The 19969-nt window shown below is 43.1% G+C and overlaps 1 protein-coding gene across 2 annotated transcripts in view; it reads right to left on the reverse strand.

Annotated features, from left to right (window-relative positions):
- Positions 1 to 19969, reverse strand: part of filip1l (filamin A interacting protein 1-like) — a 78931-nt gene that overhangs the window by 24512 nt on the left and 34450 nt on the right. For both annotated transcript variants that reach the window (XM_028010126.1, XM_028010125.1), the window contains exons 2-4: positions 18965 to 19295; positions 17328 to 17501; positions 17033 to 17211 (exon numbers count right to left, since the gene is read on the reverse strand). In XM_028010126.1, coding sequence (XP_027865927.1) covers positions 17033 to 17211; positions 17328 to 17501; positions 18965 to 19285 — 674 coding nt within the window. In that variant the 5' untranslated portion in view covers positions 19286 to 19295. The remainder of the gene's footprint in view (positions 1 to 17032; positions 17212 to 17327; positions 17502 to 18964; positions 19296 to 19969) is intronic.

Genomic DNA, 19969 nt, shown 5'->3' on the forward strand with positions numbered 1-19969 from the left:
ATTCCAACTCAGCTTTTAATCTACAATTTTTCTATAGGGTTAAAGTTAAGGGAAACCGGTTCTGATGTGTGTTTGGGACTGTTGTCCTGCTGGAACCTCAAAAATCTCCTCCTCCTAAAGCTTCCAGTCTCTGCTCGGCCTGTGCTCGTTCACCGTTCCCTCTGTTTCCTCGCCGGACGACACACCTCCCACCAACATCTCCAGATGTCCTCATTAGTCATTTATCTGGAGGCTCTCATGAGGTTTGTCCGGCAGCCAAAGTATGAACAGCACCTCAGAAAATCCAGTCACGGTTCTTCCCTGGAACGGCGCCTCAGATTTGTGGGATGATGACGATTAGAAACAAGACACAACTCATCTGCTGAGGAAAATTCAAATGAATGAAGACATTAGAATGTGTTGTGTGTCACCATTTTTACAAAAATATTCCCACAGAGTGCATGTTTCCTGTTAACTAAAATGTCTGGGAGAAGAGGCAATGTCACCCTTTAATGATGCGTCCATTATGGCGTTGCGGTGACCCTCTCAGTAAGGTGACATGTGAGCAGCCACAACCTCTACATGCCATGCCGGACGTGTTGCTTCTCTCTCAGCCTCCCGCCCGGTCCGTCCTCTCGGCCCTCACCTCCAGCGTCCAGCAGGAATGCAGATGATAGTCGTTGAGCATGTATAGGGTGTGCCTCAGGAGTTGGCTGTCTGTGTGACACTGACATCATTCTGCTTTTTAGGATGACGAGAAGAAGGCTGGGCGACGGTTTGGGATCCTGGAAAACCGACTTCTTCCTGTTGTCAGTGAACATGCGCCCTGCTCCTCGGTGATAACGAGCACTTGGAAATTTGCCTCCGATTGTCTCTGACTTAGGGTGAAAAGATGAACGGTTGGGCTGCAACAGTATTATGTTTAGTGAAGTGAATGTCTGATTTGGGAGCGGACTTAAACCACTTGAGTCTATATCTGCAAGTCTGGAAAACAAAACTCTGAATGTCAGTCTAAATGCTATCATTGTACATAACAATTATAGCCAATTATAGCTTTTCTAGCAGCAACCAACTATTTGTGCACACGCTGTGGCCGTGGATGTGCTCCATTGGGGTAATTTCGGTAATGTCAGGGTATATCTGGGTGTGCCCATCTTGTGGAAAGCCTAATAAGACTAACTTAATGAAACAAAGGGTGAGACCCACCATTCATTCTTCCTACTTATAATTGATCAAGGGAAATAATGCAAAAGATTCCTTCTGTTTTTGCTATTATGTTACACTTACATATTTGCCAAAGATCAAATGAATAAATAAATACAAATAAGCTGTTGTCCAAAGGTGAAATCAATTTTTATGGGGAAAAAGGTTATCGACATCAATCAGTTAAAATTAACTCTGATGCGGTTTGAATGCATATCTGAATGCTAAGTAGAGACCGCTTCTTTTGGAGCGGTCCCTACTGGAGACCGCTAAAAAAGTAGGAGACTATGTCCCAGGGTGTTCTGGGTAAATACAACCAAAACAAAGGGACGAGTTTAGTGCTAGCATTAGAAATGACTCTTGGGCAAAAGAGAAATTCTACAACTACCAAAGTCTGACATTATTCTATTTTAAGTTGCGCTCAGTGTCTTCTTCAGAGGTTTTTGTACTATTTTCTCCAGTGGTTCTGGGTGCAGCGCCCCCACAGGCGAAAGGGGAAACAGGTTGTTTGGTTCGTCTGACACAATGCCATAAGAAAGGGAAGCTCAGCAGCTGGACATGTTGCAACTTTGGTTCCCAATTGAACAGAGTCTACCGGACTGTCAGGTGTGAAAATATCGTATAGATTTTAAACCGCAACCGATTTGCTAAACAGGAAAACATTTGCTGTTCAATCACCAGGAGTGGCCTTCCTACCAAAGTTACTCCAAAAGTACAATGGAAATTTATCCAACAGGTCAGACAATATAAAAGAACAAATAAAGCACTGCAGACCTCAGTAGAGTTCATCAATGAGAAAGAGACTGGTCAGAAATGCCACCAACACAGAGAGCCAAGGTGAAAACCACATAGTGCTCAAGATCCACAAACCTTTTAGGAAAGATTCAGCTAATTGTCAAGCAAAGGTACACTCCTAACAGCAGGATGAAGAGAACCAGGAAGGATACGCTGGATGGACGACTATTCAGGTTTCTGTAGAACACTGAAGACCCTTATCCAGAGTCCAGAACTAAATCCACCCCACTAGTGGAACTCAATGGGATGATGCTGTTCATAACAACTAAACCCAAGTTTACAACTTCCATGACTTTGATTCTTGGTCTTCTGCAGAGCACTTTTTTTTATTTTGCAGCCTGGTTTAAACCAGTCACATTTCCTAACTTTAAAAGCAGCTTTAGCTGTGACCTTGTGTCATTCCTGACCGTAAAACCTGAAACCTCTCAGGAAGGCAGAGGGAAGGGGAGTGTTGTCGGGCCTCTGCACTTTCAGACTCGTCATACCACAACACACTTTGAGGTCTGATGAAGTGTTCTGCAGGGATGCTTTACTGTCAGGGATCTGCTTGGTTAATAATGAGAAGGAGGCTGGATGCTGGATGGCAGTCATGATCAGGGTGATGTCACCGTCTTCACCGACGTGACTGGTCTCACCTTACTGACTGAACAAAACAGATGGATTGCGTCTGGAGGGAATCCAAAGAGCACTTAAGGGCTGTGGGGTTTAGCTATTATAGAGATGATGATGATGACTGGTGGTGGTTTGATGTTTTAGTGCAGTTGGCTCCGGAAGTAAACAAGAACAAAACTATTTGTGTATGGTTGTTTTTTCTATTTCTGTAGTTGATTGTTGTTTTCTTAACTGCATTCTTTCATATCTGTTTTTCACACATTTAAAGTTTGTTGTACACTGACAAACTTTGTACCCAGTGGTCTTCCGGTGGAGCGAATGACGGGGTAGGATGTGTCTGGCTGAGCTCCCGCAACAACTAGAAATAATTGTTATTTTAGACAGATTTTTGGTAGTTTTCTATCCCTTTTCGGTGTGTTTTCCCCCCCCCCGCTACTATAACCCGACTCGACTTAACATTTTGTAGTTTTTTGGACTCAACCAGATGTGCCATAGTGTTGAATGTTGCTGAGTTTGCGGGAGCTCAAACTGCAGCTTTTCTGCTACTACATTGCTAAAAACCGTAAGCATCCATTCTAGGGATCCGACTCCTTGTGGAGTCTGCACTGGGTTCTCCATCGTTTGGGGATGGGGTCCCGATGCGGGTGGTGGTTGTTTTTCTACTTTTTTCTTTTTGCTCCCTTTTTTTGTGGTGGTGGTGGGGGAGCAGTGCACCCTTTTCAGCTTTCTTGTCCCTTCTTCTACTGCAGTAGAATTGGAACCTATCTACTAATGATAATGTGAATATCCCACAAACGGGGTCTTTTTGTGAGATTTTTGAGCTGGAACATTAAAGGTATGGGCAGCCCAATTAAGAGATCGAGGATTTTTGCACATTTGAAACGTCTTAAAGCTGACTTGGTGTTTTTACAGGAAATCCATGCAACCCTAGAGATTTTACAATCCCCAAAGCAAGAAATTGTCCTTCTTTTCCCACTTGCATCGGTCTTTCTCATGTATAGATTACATTTTTGTCGACTCTAAGCTAATTCCAAATGTTCTGTTATTTGTTCTGTTATTAGATATTAAGTTTGCTTTTCAACATCGAGATTCAATCCTTTACTTCTTTCAGATGAAAAGTTTTACATATTTATCGCAGCTGTCATGAGCTGTGGTGGTGGAAGCGGTGAGGGAAACGCAGCAGACCCAGATGAGATGAACGATGGAAGTTTAATGACGAAAATAGGCTCAAATAAATTCCAAAAGTCCAAAAAACCTGGCAGCACAGTTGAGCGGAAGGCTAGGGCTCAGCACTGGTAGCAACAGGCTACACGCATGGACAAGAACACATTGACAAAGACCCGACAGAGGCGCTGAGACACAGGTGACATTAAATACACGGGAGGGTAATCACAGAAACGAGACACACCTGGGAAACTATCAAGGGGAAGACAGGACAACACGGAGACTCAGGGACACAGAAAAACTCTAAACACACAGGAAAACACAGATCCTGACAGCAGCTCAAAATGATGATTTTATTGCAATAAATCAGAGTGAGAGCGATCCAATTTCATATTCTTTACTTTGGGAGTCACTCAAAGCATTCTTACGAGGAATGCTTTTAGCATCCATACTCATTCATACTCCGCCCTTTAGAATAAGACGCGTAAAGCAAAACTGTTAGAACTTAGCGCTAATATTACTAATCTGGATCAACAAATTGTTATTTCCCCCGCACCAAGTTTACTTAAACAACGGGTTGATTTACCGACTGAATTTGATCTCATCACCACCAATGATGCAGAGCGACTTCTCCTACCATCACGCTTCACTAATTATGAACATGGTGATAAGGCTAGCCGACTTCTCGCTCATTATCTTCGTCGTCGGGCAGCTTCGCATATGATCCCCCAGATAAGGGACTCGTCAGGCGCTTTGCATCGGGATCCCACTGCTCTTAATTCGGTTTTTCAGTCATTTTACTCCCTGTTATTTAAATCCGAATCCCCAGCTGATTCCACTGAAATGAATCAGTTTCTTGACAGTCTCAAGTTCCCCGTGATAAACCGAAAATGTTGCTAAAGGAACTTGACTTGCCTCTAACCATGGAAGAGATTGTGGCTGCCACGAAAAGCATGCAAAGCAATAAAGCTCTCGGTCCAGATGGATTCCCTATTGAAATTTTTTTTACAAATTCCAGGACAAGCTATTCCCGATACTGCATATATTGCGGTATATAAGGAGTCTTTACTTCAGGGCAGTCTTCCCCATACTTTAACACAAGCCTCTATTAGTCTCCTCTTTAAAAAATCCTGTCACATAAAATCCTGCTAAAACAAATTGAAGTAGTGATTGGAAACCTGATCGAACCTGAAAGCGTTCCAGCTGCGGAGCCCATATTCACTCCTTTGACTCTGATTCTAGAAGCCGGTTGTGGTCTTCTCTTAACTCAGACATCGTATTGAGTTTTCCTTTTGTATCCTGTGCTGTTGCACGGTCTTTATAAAAGACATTTCTCAATACATTCCTCACAGACCCTCTGCTCTTATTGATTGTCTTGAGACACATTGGAAAACAATCTCTCCTATTGAGGAGAGAAGTTTGACGCGAATAGACAATGTTTATCTTTGTATCCCAGCACAGCACCAGCTCCCTGATGGCTCTCCTCCAGTCTCATAACCTTACAGGAAAGTGTTCTCATCAATCATCGCCGGCACCTTGCGTCAGCTCTGCGAGAGGAGAATTTAAAACCCACCTTTGGCTCCCATTTCCTGGTTTCTTGGTTTTCTTGTCGAAGCCTGGGATGAACTGAGATAGGGTGGTCTCCCTGACAGCTTTCTATTGTTCTTCGCCAATCCCCCCCAAAGCCTTAAATTTTGGATTTCCCTGCCACAACTTGACACTCGCCCTAAGTCTCAGCAGGGCCTTCTTAAGTTCAACAAACGTTTCCTAGAAGTCTTTCTGCACCAGTAATATCTACCAACCTGACTAATTTAATGCTTTTATATGACAAATGATGTACATTAAATGTCTCCTGCCTTTTGAAACCGTTAGTAGTTCCAGTTTTGTCATGAAGTAAGCTGAATCCCTCCTAATAAACAGCTCAAATCAGCGAGCTGAGAAATTTTAGGAATTTAATCAAATCTATTCAATGGTTATGAAAAACATCTGACTGAAACAAATCCATTGTTTGAGGTTATTGTGTCAATGAACTCAACAGGAATGGTATGGAGTCCTTACAAAGCTACCGGAACCTTTCACATTATTTTAGTTTATTGCATTTCAACCAAATTAAATGGAGAAGTTTGACATTTGATGCTTTGGAGATAAACTCAGTTTAACTAGCTGGTTCATCTGGTTTCTGGTTTTGTGTCTGTTTCTACAACCATGAACTTCTTACCCTTGAATCTTCCTCAGGTGAGCCTACATGGTTAAATGTCTAAATATGTTCATTTTATTTTTCTTTGAACAGAAAGGTCTAATAATCATTTTAATTGGATTAACATTTTACTTTAGTCATTTTTTAACAGATACTGAATTAAGCCTGAGGACCAGCGGTACAGGCCTGAATCCCTGACCAAAGCAATGCTGGATTCCAGATTAACTAGATGTTTGCAATTTGTTCCAGTCATTGGAAACTTAGAACTTGACTTGAACGTTCGGAAAAATGACTTAACATGTTTACTGAATGGATTTGGACAATCCCACATAAAGGCCATTATGTGGGATTTAAGCTCTCGAGACTTAGAATAATGCAAATCCTTTCTGCCTCTGCATGAGTACAGCCATCCATTATCTCCTGCTAATCTGGACCCGGGTCACAGAGGCAGCAGCCTGAGCTGGGACGCCCAGGCTTGTCTCTCCCAGCCACCTGGGCCAGCTCCTCGGGGGAATCCCGGGGCGTTCCCATTTCAGCCGACAATATAATCCCTAACGCGTGTCCCGGGTCTTCCTCTGGGTGTCCAGTGGGACGTACCTGGAACCCCTCACAAGGAGGAATCCCAACCTGAGCAACCAAATCTGGCTCTTCTAGATAAAGGAACAGCAGCTGTACTCTGACCAAATTTCTCACCCTGACAATAAGGGCGATCCCAGATACCCTGGGAGGAAACTCTTTGTGTCCTCTTCTTTTGATCACTACTCAGAGCTTGTGACCGTAGGTGAGGGTGAGAGATTCATGTTTTGGCTCTGCTTTGTCTTCACCATGACAGCCATTAGAGCCCCCACATCACTGCAGTTCAGATGCCACACCGATCCACCTCTCGCTCCATTTTCCCCCTCATATTCTGAAATACTTAAACTCCTCCAGTTGGGGCAAGACTCTAATGGTGAGTTCACACCAAACACGTTTTGCGCATCTGGTTTAAGTTGAAAGTCTATGTGGAAGGACATCAGGGGCCCACCGCGGCACGTTTCCAGCGTCTAGCGCAGCGCGATTTGAAGGGTTTGGAGGATTTGATGCATCAAGCACGTCCAACGCGCAAATAGGCCGGCAAGGGCTAGAGTAATTTTGACGCGTCTGACACGCCCTCAACGTGACTCCACATAGACTTTGAATGTAAGCCGCACCTAAGGCGAAACACTAGGTGAAGAGCAAAATGTCAAGCGTTTGCATTCAAAGTGCACACGCGTCAAAATTGAAGCGTCGGATACGTTTTTGATGCGCGTTACGCATTTGGTGTGAACGGACCATTGCTTTTTCTGGCTCACGACCATCTAGCCTGACTCCAAGACAGTCAGGTTCAAATACTCTGTGCTCCAAATCAACGGATCAGCAACACCTGCAAAGGGGAGGAGCACAAAAGCACCTGCAAACCAGCTCATAAGGCCGAGGGCCGTAACACGGAGACTGAAAGTCCATTTTATTTTTGTTTGTTTGGTTTATTTTGCTTACCAGTTCCAGTGTTAAGTGTTCTTTTGAAAATAAAATGTATTCATTTTTGGCAGGATGAGCTTTCATTATCGTGTCATTACCATTACATCAGGTTAACATGCTCTTCGAACAATATTATCGTTTATCGCAATGATTTTGGAGAGACAATTAATCGCTCAGTATAATTTGTTATTGTGACAGGCCTAACGACACATGAGTAAGCAGAAGCAGGCCAGGTCTTTTCTCCCTCCATATTTTACTCACTATCTGGCCTCTGAGTTGGCCGGGAGCGCTGGGCCTGGACCCATTGTTCAGGAGCAGCAGCTGCCAGCCATCAGCACATAAATACGAGTTTCATGCCGTCGCTTCCTTCCAGCCTGACAGGACGGCTTCCCTTTGCCCCTGTTTTGCCAAGCTATAATTCTAGCTGGTGTCCAACCAGAGCAAATGTGAGAGTAAATCAGAGCTGCGGCAGGCGGGTAGAGGGATCCTCCACAGTTTGTGTCTCATTCCTTAGATTTTCTCTTTTGCAGTTTGAGTATCCCCATCATTTGTCTACAGCTCTGGCAGAGGCCTTTCACAGTTCACAGCAAGCAGAGATACATCCTGCAAAGTCTACATTAGATGCATTTTTTTCCTCGCTTCCTTGACCCCTCCCCCCTCTCCACCCCTGGCACCATTTCCCTTCACAAATAAAAGATTAGCTCATACATCACTCCTGCAGATTCCTAGTTCCCATAAGCATTTATCAAGCTCTGTTTAGTTTGACCACTCAGTTGTTCTTAAAGCTGCTGCTGTTTGGTTGAAATACAACCCAGTCCACTTAGTTCAGCCTCACACACAAGCTCTGACGTCTTCACCGTCAGGTTTGACCCTTCTAAAGGAAAAATGCACCAGCTCATAAAAACGGTTACAAAGGCAATTTTAAGTCCAGTTGATGCAGAAATCTTGTTTTTACGAGGCAGACAACCTTCGTACTTCTCTGATTTTTTTGTTTTGTTTTGGAAATTGATTAAATAGGAGGGAATCGTGGGGTTTGGAGGTTTTACAGATTTTGTCATAGTACGACCACAAACGTCAGAGTGTTGCATTTTAGTCTACGTTTCTTAACAAGAAAACTGGTTAGAGGCCTCAGAAGCTCTTGAGACTTGGATCAAGGAACACCATCCACCATGACAATGACCTTAAAGAGTTTATGAACACAACATGTCTTAAAGTCCAGACCAAAATCCAAAAATTCCCATAAACTCCCTCCATCCCATCTGAATTCTTTCCATTAGTTCCATATCCTTAATGGTGCAGCATTTCAACACAGTTTTGACAGTTCAATTCCCCCCAACCTTGTGAGAACTGATTGTGGATGGCCACTTCCTGTTCCAAGATGGCCGCGCACCATCACACAAAGATCTGGCTGGTGTGGAAGAACCTTACTGGCCTTACAGGACTCTGTGATGTGATGCAGCACAGAGTCCTGGCATCAAATTGACACAACACCTTTAGAAAGAAGAGTTCTCATCCTACATCAGCTGACTCGCTGATCCCACAGGGACTTTTCCTAGATGTTGTGGAAAGCCGGAAGAGCTGAAGATGTGTGGTCTCTGCAGTGTTAAAACTTTGAGAACTCTGAACATCGGTTTTGATTAATAAGACGCGAGTCGCCTGATTCATCTCCATCAGGTGGTACGTGGCCAATAAAAGGCCCGATCACAGTTGGAAGAGGCATGTCCTAATCTTCAGGTCTCAGTTCTATATCTTAGAATGACGTCAAATGAGATAAAAAATTGTGTACTATACAGACGCCGGACACTTTATTATAAAATTGCGGAACAATTCACCCTGAGGAGCAAAACGTCTTTCTGAGCCTGCTGCTGTCTGAGGGTGAATGAAGATAAGTGGACAGTTTTCTGCTGAAGTTCTGTCTGTTCCAACCCGACTGGTTGGATTTACATAAGCCACTGAGTCAAAGCTGGTTTTCCACATGTTCCTGTCTTCCTACACGTCCCCTTAGAAAAGTATTGAAAACCCAAAGAGTTTCCAAACAAAGGATCAGAGGCAACATGTCAACATGTCAACCCCTGACACTGGATTTTATTTGAGTATGTCAGAATAAAGAGGGAGAGAACCGATGCATGCCACATTTCTAGATTTAATTTAACAAAAAAAAAAAAAACAGTTGAAGGTCATGTTGATTTAACATGAAAAACATCAGCACATAAAAAGCCAAACCTCACTGGAAAACGTTCATATTCACATATTTACTAAAAAAAAAATCCTTAAATTCTCCCCTGGCTGCGCGTTTCGGTTTTGTTGCTCCCATTTCTTCCAGCGAGCCTAAAAACGGTTGGAAAAGTACGAGCAGAAGTAGAAGCTGTGCGGTCGGTGAGGTCTTATCGCTGCATTCTGTCGGAGAGAGGTAATCACATTTTTTTTACTTTTTCAGCTGGTTTCACACCTACTTGGTCTGTTGCCAGACATGTTTTTTTTTTTTATCTCTTTCAGGAAAACAAACAAAAAGCACTAAAATTGTGTTTTTTGATTTTACAAGTTGTGCTTGGTTGCAGTATAAAAACTCAAGCTGAAAAAAATTTGATTTATCTCATTAATTAGCAGCTTTAAAGAGTGTCAGTGCTACGAACGCGATCAATTGCACAACTGAAAATATTTGGGGTGAAGTGAAAGGAAGGAGGACGGTTTGTCTAGCGTTCGGACAAATGAGGCCGGGGTCGCCGAGGTTTGAGGGGAAATCAGCTCGTTGGCTGATAGGCCCGAATCAGGTCAGCAGGACTCGCGTGCGGCGACGAGCGGCGGCATGTTCACGTGGAGAAACTCGCAGCAAACAGATTCAGTCACAACTGCAAATCAGAACCACGCCTCATCTATTTTTGTTCCATTCATGCCGTCGTTTGCAGCAACGAGGAGGAACCTCCGGAGGCCGTGGAGTCAGCTTTGGTCAATCTGAAATGACACTGTGATTCATTTTCACCAGTTTTGGAAGATTTTTCTTTTCTCAGCTTGCTGGTGTTTACTGGCATTCCTTCCATTTGTTATTTCTGTTTCTATTCCTGAAATTTCTGGTTCCTGTTCTCCCTCAGGACTTGCAGCTCTTCTCCCATTTCCATCCAGACATCGTCACTGAGCATGCCTGCACTGGTGCTGGTGTTTTTATGGGATGTGTTGAGCTGTCTGTTTAGAAATTCATCGATAATAATCAGTGAAAATACTGTAGCAATAATTAGAACCGTGGCATAAAGCCAAACATGCCACAATTAAAAAGGGATTCCAGGTAGATTCCAGGTAGATTCCAGGTGGATTCCAGAGATGCGGCTGTTCATGCAGGGCCGGCCCAAGGTAATATGGGGCCCCCCAACCCCTGAAACCCGTCCTACTAAGAACCTCAGCATCACTATCATGTTTAAATATAGATAAGGCGAATCTGTGAGAGGGAGACCAGGTTTATTGGTCAGTTTAAAATCAATCACTGATTATTGGTTGTTTGCTGTGATGTACTTGTGAACAAACCAAATTCAAACACAAAGATGACGCCATATTGTAGCCATGGTAACACAACAATCAAACTATCAAGACGATTCTTTAAACGTTTACAAAGTAAACTTCCTAATTAAATCCTAAATGTACCATTATTTTTTCTCAGTTGAATGCATTAAATAGAATTTAATAACAATGTCATTCTCTATAGATGATGCTTCAGGTTTAGATCTATGGTGTGTTACAATTAAACCATTTCTAGGGACCCCTGAATGTCTGGAGGCCCCTGAATGGCCCCTACCAGCAGCTACTGAGTTTTCTTTGCCTTGATATTCCAGTCATAAGATTCTAGATCTCAGATGTTTAACATCAAAAAACTATATAGAGTTAACCCCTTTGAGTTTTTTTAAATCTATAAATCAGTCTGCAGAGGTTAAATAGATATTATTAGGGCTTCATTAGTAAAATGGCAGCAAATCTGCTTATTTCATAACTTCATAACCTTTGACCTTCTCTCCTCTGGTCTGTTAAACAGCTACAGTCTCAGATCAGCTCAGCCCTCCAGGACTGTCAGCAGCAGAAACAGCAACTTTATACCTGTTGGGGAAAATATAGATTATATTTGCTTTGCATTGTCCCCACATGATGCCAATGATATAGTAGGATCCGATTCAATTCTTGACTAATATGGGTTGTTGCTATGTTGTTGTTGTTGTTCGGTGTTTTAAGATCTTGTTCAGTGTGCCCTTTTTTAACTTTGAGCTCCTGCCCCTCCAAAGGTCTCTGCACGGCCCTGCGTTAAAACGGAGAAACTTGTCTCGTTTTTCACGAGACATAATACCCGACATCTCTAACCGATACGGTTACAGATACGGCTCCTGAATTTACTTCCAAACTCTGGCAGTTAAACTCTTCTGTACTCAGCCGGTAGCAACAAGTCCGTTTAGAAATGCACTTTGAAAAATCTTTTGGGTTACAGAATAATTGATCAATTGATTGATTTATTATGTTTCAGGGCAAAAAGGTCAAGAACAAACATACTTAAAAATACTTTCTACCCAAGAGCTGTTGTTGCCCTGAACACATCATTCATTCATTTATTTATTTCTCCATAACATCCGTGTGTTTCTGCTATATTTTTTTATTGAGCTATATTAGTGATTATTATCGAGTTGCTGTCTTTTAAATTTCATTGTGCTTTCTTTCGTGCACAAAGACAATAAAAGAAATTCTGATTCTAAATTCTGGATCCTGTAGTTTCTCAGTCTGGAAAACCGAAAACCAAACACCACACTTCTCCCAGCGCAGCGTAGGAAACCTGCCGGATATGAGGAAATCATGCAGACAAGGCGGCGTATGTGTGTGTGTGTGTGTGTGTGTGGTGTGTGTTTTATGGCTGTTGTTGAATGTGCCATATCTGTGCGACCACTGACTTCAACATCAGTCCTCACAAGTGGATCTTCATGGCGTCACACAGCAAATACGCAAGAAACGTCACTCATAGCCTGAAGAACGACTTTCCCTCCCGTAAAAGGAAATGTCTGTTTGATACAATCTGTAACGGACATCTTTCACTCATGTCCGTCATTTTGAAGGCTGAGCCAAATCTTGGGTAGAAACGTTTGCGACGCTGCATGTCGAGAGATTTTTTTTTTTTTTTTTTTTTGCTGGAACGTTTCTGTTGGGAGGTTTTACTGGGACGAGGTGGACTGGTGTCCTCACCCGGCTGGTTTCGGGGTGGAGATCAAACCAGACAATCCTACTAGGTCCTGTTTCGGCTTGGCACGACCTCCTACAACTTCTTTTTCTCTTCCTGCTCCGTGCAGAGCTCAGCCACCTACCTCAGACAGACCTGCACGGGCATGAACGCCAATCATCGGTGTAGAAGAAAAACCCAGCTTGTAAAAAAAAAGACTCCAAATTGGAAGGTAGGCCTGGATAATAAGCGTCTCTGTGACAACGATGAAGATGACAGCATAGTCAAGCAATTCTCTCAATCTGCTCTGCAGGCATGACGTAAGGCTGACTGCACATTAAGTCAACCAGATGGCATGAACCTATGCTGCCGGGCCTGTAAATGATACAGACGGAGCAGAGAATTGTGTTTCCTTGCATGCAGCTACTGTGGTTTTGTATGCATTAAAGGAGCCCTCAGTAATGTTAATAATCAATTAATGTGGTAATAAATGACGTCAGCGCACTTATTATCTTTATTTATGCCTCATAAAAGCCAGCTGCACCGTGTGAAACTTCATGAAGTCTCGGTTTTGAGAATTTCACCAGCAAGTCTTCCTCGTTTCAACTGTCGTAATGTGTAAAGGTCAAGAAGATCAAGCATTTTAAGAAACCTAATAAAACACAGAGCTTTTTTTTTCCATGTCTTAAATTATTTGCCAACTCAGTGTGCCTTGAAAAAGTATTTGCAGTGCTAGATATGTGGTATTTTCAATCATACTCTGGTAGATGAAAGGACAGCTTTGGAAAACCAGGAGTTTTGTTTTCACACCTGATAGTCCTGGCGGACTCAGTTTGATTGGGGACAAAAATGGTAACATTTGCTCCATTTCCAGCTGCTGCAGTTCAAACGATCCAAGCCATTTGAGAAACCTGTTCCCCTCCTCGCTTGTGGGGGCGCTACACCAAGGGACCACTGAAGGAAACAAGATAAAAACCTCCCAAGAAGACACTGAACACAACTTCCTTCTTCATAAAATGTAAACTAAAATAGTGGCGTTAAATTGTAACGATTGGAGGATTCCTCTTTTGTCTTTGGCTAAGGACCACGAGACATTTCTAAGGCTAACGCTAGATTAGCGCTTATTTTGGTTATATTTACAGTTTAATCAAACTCCAGTCTGCTTGTCCGAAAGGATCGTTTGGAGAGGTCTGAACGTGTAATCAAACTCTGATATGGACCAAACAGCAAACTCTGCAAACACGTATAAATCTGGGTCTGAGTTTGGTTGAAGTGAACTCTGAGGGGTTTGAATACATATGTGAACGCTAAGTGTAAAGCAGGAAGAGGGCTAAAATGCAGGGCATCGTGGGTGAACACAACCAAAACAAACTCGTATAGAGCTAGAGGGTTTTTGTGGGTTTTTTTGCCAAAGACAGAAGATAAATCCTCCAACCGCTAAAATCCAACACCACTCTATTTTGGTTTACATTTGGTGAAGAAGGAAGTTGCGCTCAATGTCTTCTTCAGAGGTTTTGAGTCATTTCCTTCATTGGTTCTTGATGCAGCGCCCCCCACAGGCGAGTGTGTAAACAGGTTTTTCAAAGGCTTGCTTGGTTTAACTGAGAGAACCGCAGCAGCTAAAATAGAACAAATGTTGCAGTTTTGGTCTCCAATCAAACCGAATCTCCTGGACTAATCAGGTGGGAAACATCCTAAATGAAACCTTTGTTAAACTTTGGCATGAAATCCTTGAAGCTGCTAACGTTGCAGATTTGATCCGTCTTCGGTTACAATAACATCAGATGTGACTGTCTTAAAGCACAAGAACGCCACATGTATTTCACTGACCGTATATTGAACATGACAGGAGTTTGTGGTTTTCATGTTTGCTTCCGGTTTCGGTCATCTGGAAGCGTCGTGCAAAGATAGCAGTTTGGGTTGGTTTTTTTTCCCCAGAGGGAGCACATGGTCGTAAAATGTGCTCCCTGCCCTCTGCTGGAAAGAACAAAGGCGAGCCGAAGGCCTGCGTGTATATCTGTGAGCTGAAGTCATGTTTGAGCTAACATCTGCTGATGGTTAGGACGCCGCTCGGCTCTCACACCCCTGCTGCTCCTGCAGAACCCGGCTGGCGGTGAGCTCATCGCTCGTGGACTCCCGCTTCATCCACAGTTAATCGGAGGAGAAACCCCCCCCCCCCCTTGTTTCTGCTGCTGAGAGTTTACAAGCTTTTTAGCGGTTCCTCTGAAGAGGTCGGTCAGTTGGAGAAAGAAAAAAAGTCATAATATATAAATGATCCAAAGCAAAGTGAACAGTAGTGATTCCTTCCAGCAGGTTAACAAAGTAAGCGTTAAATCCTGCTCTCAGCATGGCGCTTCTTTGCTCTGCTTACTTTGAAACAAACGTAAACAGAAGCAGAACATTTCCAGCATTGGTAAGGTGGTGGACCTCAGGGATCCTCCCTGGTTCGCCTCTACATCTTAGTCAGAAATGGCCGAATTACATTTAGTTTATTTTCTCAAATAAACTTGAAAGTAATAAAAAAAAAAGAAGATTTTTTGACTTTCCAGTAATCTAAACTTAATATAAGTGTCGTTTTATTTAAGCCTCGCTCCAGATGAATCACGTTCACCATCGCGTTTATTGGTTCTCATCAGACACAGAAGTTATAGGTTATGGTTGAGATCACAAAGAGTGGATTATGGATTATGAAGCCGCGCGATCAACACTGTATCATCCCTGTTAGTTTGGAGAGTTGCGTCATAGCACATTGTAAAACCACAGGAACAACAATTTCATCTTCAAGTGTCCTTCGCCCTGAGCCGCTGCTGCCTGAGCCTCACCGGCGCTGACATGCCGGGTTTAGCTTTCCAACAAGTCTGGTAATTCACTCTGCTTCTGAAATATTCACAGTGCCACTATAAAACAGAGCTGTGAATGTAAAAACCTAGTTGTGTATTTAAGCTTCAAAACCTAAATTATCTGTCAAAAACTCGTCCACCCTGACAGACTGGCTCGTCTCCAGGAACAACCCTCGGTCTGCTTCAGATTTCTCCAATAAAAGGTGATGGACCTGCTCCTGGTCATGGGAATGAGCAGTAATGACTTTTAAAGAGGGAATTTCCCTCGGTTTTCCAAAAAGAATACATTGATTTAATGGGAGAATCCACCAGCTCATTAGATTGCGATGGCTCTAGAGTCAGAGGAATTTCAGCAACTCTTAGTGGATGACTAACGATGTGTTAAAGGGACATGTCACACAAAATCCACTTTTTTAGCCCTTAAATACATTTTTTGTGTACTTTGAGTGTCTAGGAGTGCAAAAAATGTAATTTTTTTATTCTCTCCCAGTGCTGCGTAGACAACTAAGTTCTTTTTTTTAATTTCCTTTATTTAACCAGGTAAACCCCATTGAGATCTAGATCTCATTTTCAGGAGGGGCCTGGGCAGAAGTCTGCAATACACAGCAACCTGGTTATGAAATTTTGGGTTCTATTTTTCAGACTTTTCATTTTTCTCTCTTGCATTTATGACGTCACCACATTTTTCTGTGGAGCTGCTGAACAAGGTCATGACTTCAGGCTCATCAGTTCTGTGAATCTGCCACTTCTTTTGTCCTCGCTGCGATTTTGTAGCGATAGTTCAGTTATGCAAGTAGACATTTGCAAGCAGACAAGTGAAAATGTTCAGTTTTAGAGTGCATTAATGCGCAGGACTCCTTACATAGCTGGTATTGATGGTGAGGGTGTAAATAAAGTAATAGCATCATTGTGATGCTATTCATGTGAATGCATAGTTCTGCAGGTTGGTCGTCTTCCCTGCTCTGGGTCAGACTTTGGCTCCAACATGGAAGGATGGACGGACAAATCTTCCATTGTTGACATCTTTCATAAACTTTGGAATAAAAAGTTTTTTTTGCTGGTAGAGAATCATATTGCTGCTATAAAACTACAAAAATGGCCAAATGTGGTGGAGTGGAACACTCTGTGACCTGGAGGAGGGCGGGGCGTGAAATATCTCATCCACATTTAAAAAGACGGCAATAAAACCAGTTGCTTTAAAACGCCTCAGAACACAGCCAAACGAGCATCTGAAGAGGTACAATAATGAGAAATTTAGACTAAAGCACTGCACCTCTACCTTATACAGACCATAAGTGAATGATTTACATGTGAAATGGGAGAATTTAAAAGCATACGTCCACTTAAAAGATGGTTTCATCTCAAGCCTCCACAGGAAACAGACTGTACTGTCACTATGAATGCTGAAACCGCCGAGATAGTCATAATGACACTGCAACATGCTTCCACTGTAACAGTGGCTTCCGCTGAATACTAAACTTGTTGCACGAATCAGGACGATTTTTATACACTACTCTTCACATGCAACCGCCTTTGGAAACACTACAAACCAGTTCCCCTGCTGACCTCTCGCGCTCCTGCTCCAGCAGGTTGGTGAACTCGTCGCTCTTCCTCATGAACTCTCCGTGGTTCCTCTTCTCGTCCTCCAGCTTGTACAGAGCCTGCTTGTGGGCCTGCTCCACCATCAGCAGCTGCTCCAGCATCCGCCGGTGGGTCTCCCGCTGCTTCTCCACTAGCTTATCGAGCTGTGTTGGGTTAACAGAGAACATCTGGGAACGTCTGCCTCTCCAACCATATGGCAGTCATTTGGCAGCCATTATTGCCACATTGGTTGAGATTCTGGACTGTAAACTGCCATTACCTCTGCCATGGGTTTCTCGTAGATGTCCTCCTGGAAGACGTCCGACTTTCCCTGGATGGCGTCTCTCTGCAGGGCCTGTAGGACTTTCTGTGGTGTGACAAACCCATACTTGGCTTCCAGCAGTGCCAAGTCGATTTTCTCTGCCTTTAGGACTGTGATCACCTCATCCCTGGCCTGTGATGGAGCAGAGAGTGATTGCGGTCAGACCAAACTATGCTTTACAGGATGAAACTTCACATCCACATCATGAGTATCCACATCCAGCAACAGGAGACGTAATCCCTATTAGAAGTTCATATGTAGAATATCAACATGAAGCCTATATAAAGTTGGACACATAACTATAACGATAGTTTAATGGGTTACACAAAGTATATATAGCATATTTTCAGCAGACGTTATGTGCTGTGAACCCTCATATTGATCTGTTTGCAGGTTTTTCTGTGAAATGTAACTCCAAGTTATTCATGGAAAATATGTCAGATTTTTGTAGAACATATCCAAGATATTCAAAAGAAAATGCAGCTTTAGTAGCTGAAATACCACAGCGCAATGCGACTTAAAACACTATTAGCTGTTGTTGCAAAACAGCCAATCGATGAGCGTCATTCATTTCCATTACTGCTGATTGGCAGTATCCCTAAGATTAGAGATGAGGAAGGCGTTAGCTTCTGAGGTAATGCTAAAATAGTTCCCAGTGTGTGTATTAACGCATATTAAGGATGCATTCACACCAGCCCTGTTTTGTTCACCTTAATCCAAATTAAGTTTGTTTGTCTAGACAGTCTGGTTTGTTTGAGGAGGTGTGAATGTGTTAAATAAACTCTGAAGAAAAACAAAAGCCAACTCTGGTCCGCCATGGTTTGCTTTTTTTGTCGTTTTTTTGCCGAAGACATAAAAGAAATCTTAAAATCCAACACTACTCAATTTTTGTTTCCATTTGCTGAAGAAGGACGTTTATGCTCAGTGTCTTCTTCTGACGTTTTTGTGTCGTTTCCTTCAGTAGTTCTTGGTGGAGTGATGACCAATTAGATTAGGCTCAAAAACCAGGTTTGTGCCAATATCCCAACAAATTTAAGCAAACTCTACCAAGAAATGGCCAAATATCCCAGCAGAATGATGCCAGCAGCTCGTTGGAGGCTGCAGAAAGTGTTCGGTTCAGGTGGAACTTACTGATCAAGTAACATCAGCAGCGGTTGTAGGACTCCTGAAAACATCTGACCAGAACTGTGGATCTAATCTAACTGTAGATGATCAAAATATCAGGCTGTTAAAGCAACTTTATTAATAAATAATATAAATAAATTTGACGTTTTGACCACAAACTTCCACACCCTATTTTTGGGGCCCATTAGTTCTCCCAGGTACATTACCTCTACAGTAATGAATGATTCGGTTCCAGCTTATTCAACCTCATTAATAGACTCTTCATGTCTCCTGAAACCTGCCAGGGGATTCCTGGATCTGATGCTGGAATGACAAGAAGTGGGTTCAGCTGTTAGCTGTCCGTTAACACTGGCTATCCGTGACCACCACCCACTAAGCCCACTAAGCCCGGATGCTTTCTGTCCGACTGGGGTCTGCAAGACGCTCGGCTTGATATGAATTGGCAGCAGTGCCAGTGCATTTTAAATCACCTGTAGCTCTCCTTCCAGCAAACTCAGGAGAAACACCAGGTCGTCCCGGGAGAGGTCCCTGCCCTTCTCCCGTCGGCCGGCCCTCGCAGCGCTGCTGCTGCCGTTGGGTCTTCCACCAGCGCTGCTGCCACCAGCGCCGCTTTTAGCCATCTTGTTGTTCCGTTCGATGGTCCCAGTGTTGTCAGCCGGCTCTCGGCGCCTACCGCGGCGTTCTGCTCTACCCGGGGGCTCGTCTCCCTCTGCGGATCGCTTGCGCGGGTCCATGTTCTGCTGCTTCTCGACCTTTGCTACGTCTTCTAGGCTGTTGCTACGGGAACGCATCTTCTTCCACCTGTTGATGAACACAACATTGAAATTCAAATACATTTAAGGTGTTCTCCAGCTCTAGTGTTAAATATTCTTTAGAAATTAAAGGCTTTTCTTTGTATCTTTGATATATAGTACGCCATTCTTATTACATTAGTTGGAAAATCTCTAAATGACAAAATTTACATTTATTCCAATAATTTCTCGGACAATTTGTCATCCAGTAAAGCTTATCGTCGCAATCTTAACCTCCAAAACTTGTCGCTGTGGGAGATGGTTTCTGCTGTCTGGTTGTTGAGACTGTCACACAGCAACAACCTTCAGTCAGAGGCCTCTTCATGTTCGCTGCAACACTGATGCTCCTGAAATTCCAACATGAGTCTTAGTGTCATTATGAAAATGTGGTGCAACTAAAAGAAAAAATGTTCACTATGGTTGGAGTTTGTTCAGAGAAAAAAAAAGTGCTTAAGACCTCAGGTTGTGGGTGGGATTCAAAGTGTGGTCGCTAAACATCGGCGTAGAAGTTTTATGGGCTATAAATAAAAACGAGTTTCTGTTTGGAGAGTGCAGGAACAACTCGCCGAGATAAATGGGTCCGAGGCAAGCAGATAAACACCGTGAGCTCTGCTCTCACAGGGAAAAGAAACTACCAGCTGCTTTGCCAAGTCGTTTATTACCGACTCGAGGTTCACACTGAGC

Source organism: Xiphophorus couchianus, chromosome 24 (assembly GCF_001444195.1).
Source record: "Xiphophorus couchianus chromosome 24, X_couchianus-1.0, whole genome shotgun sequence".
Lineage (NCBI taxonomy): Eukaryota > Metazoa > Chordata > Actinopteri > Cyprinodontiformes > Poeciliidae > Xiphophorus > Xiphophorus couchianus.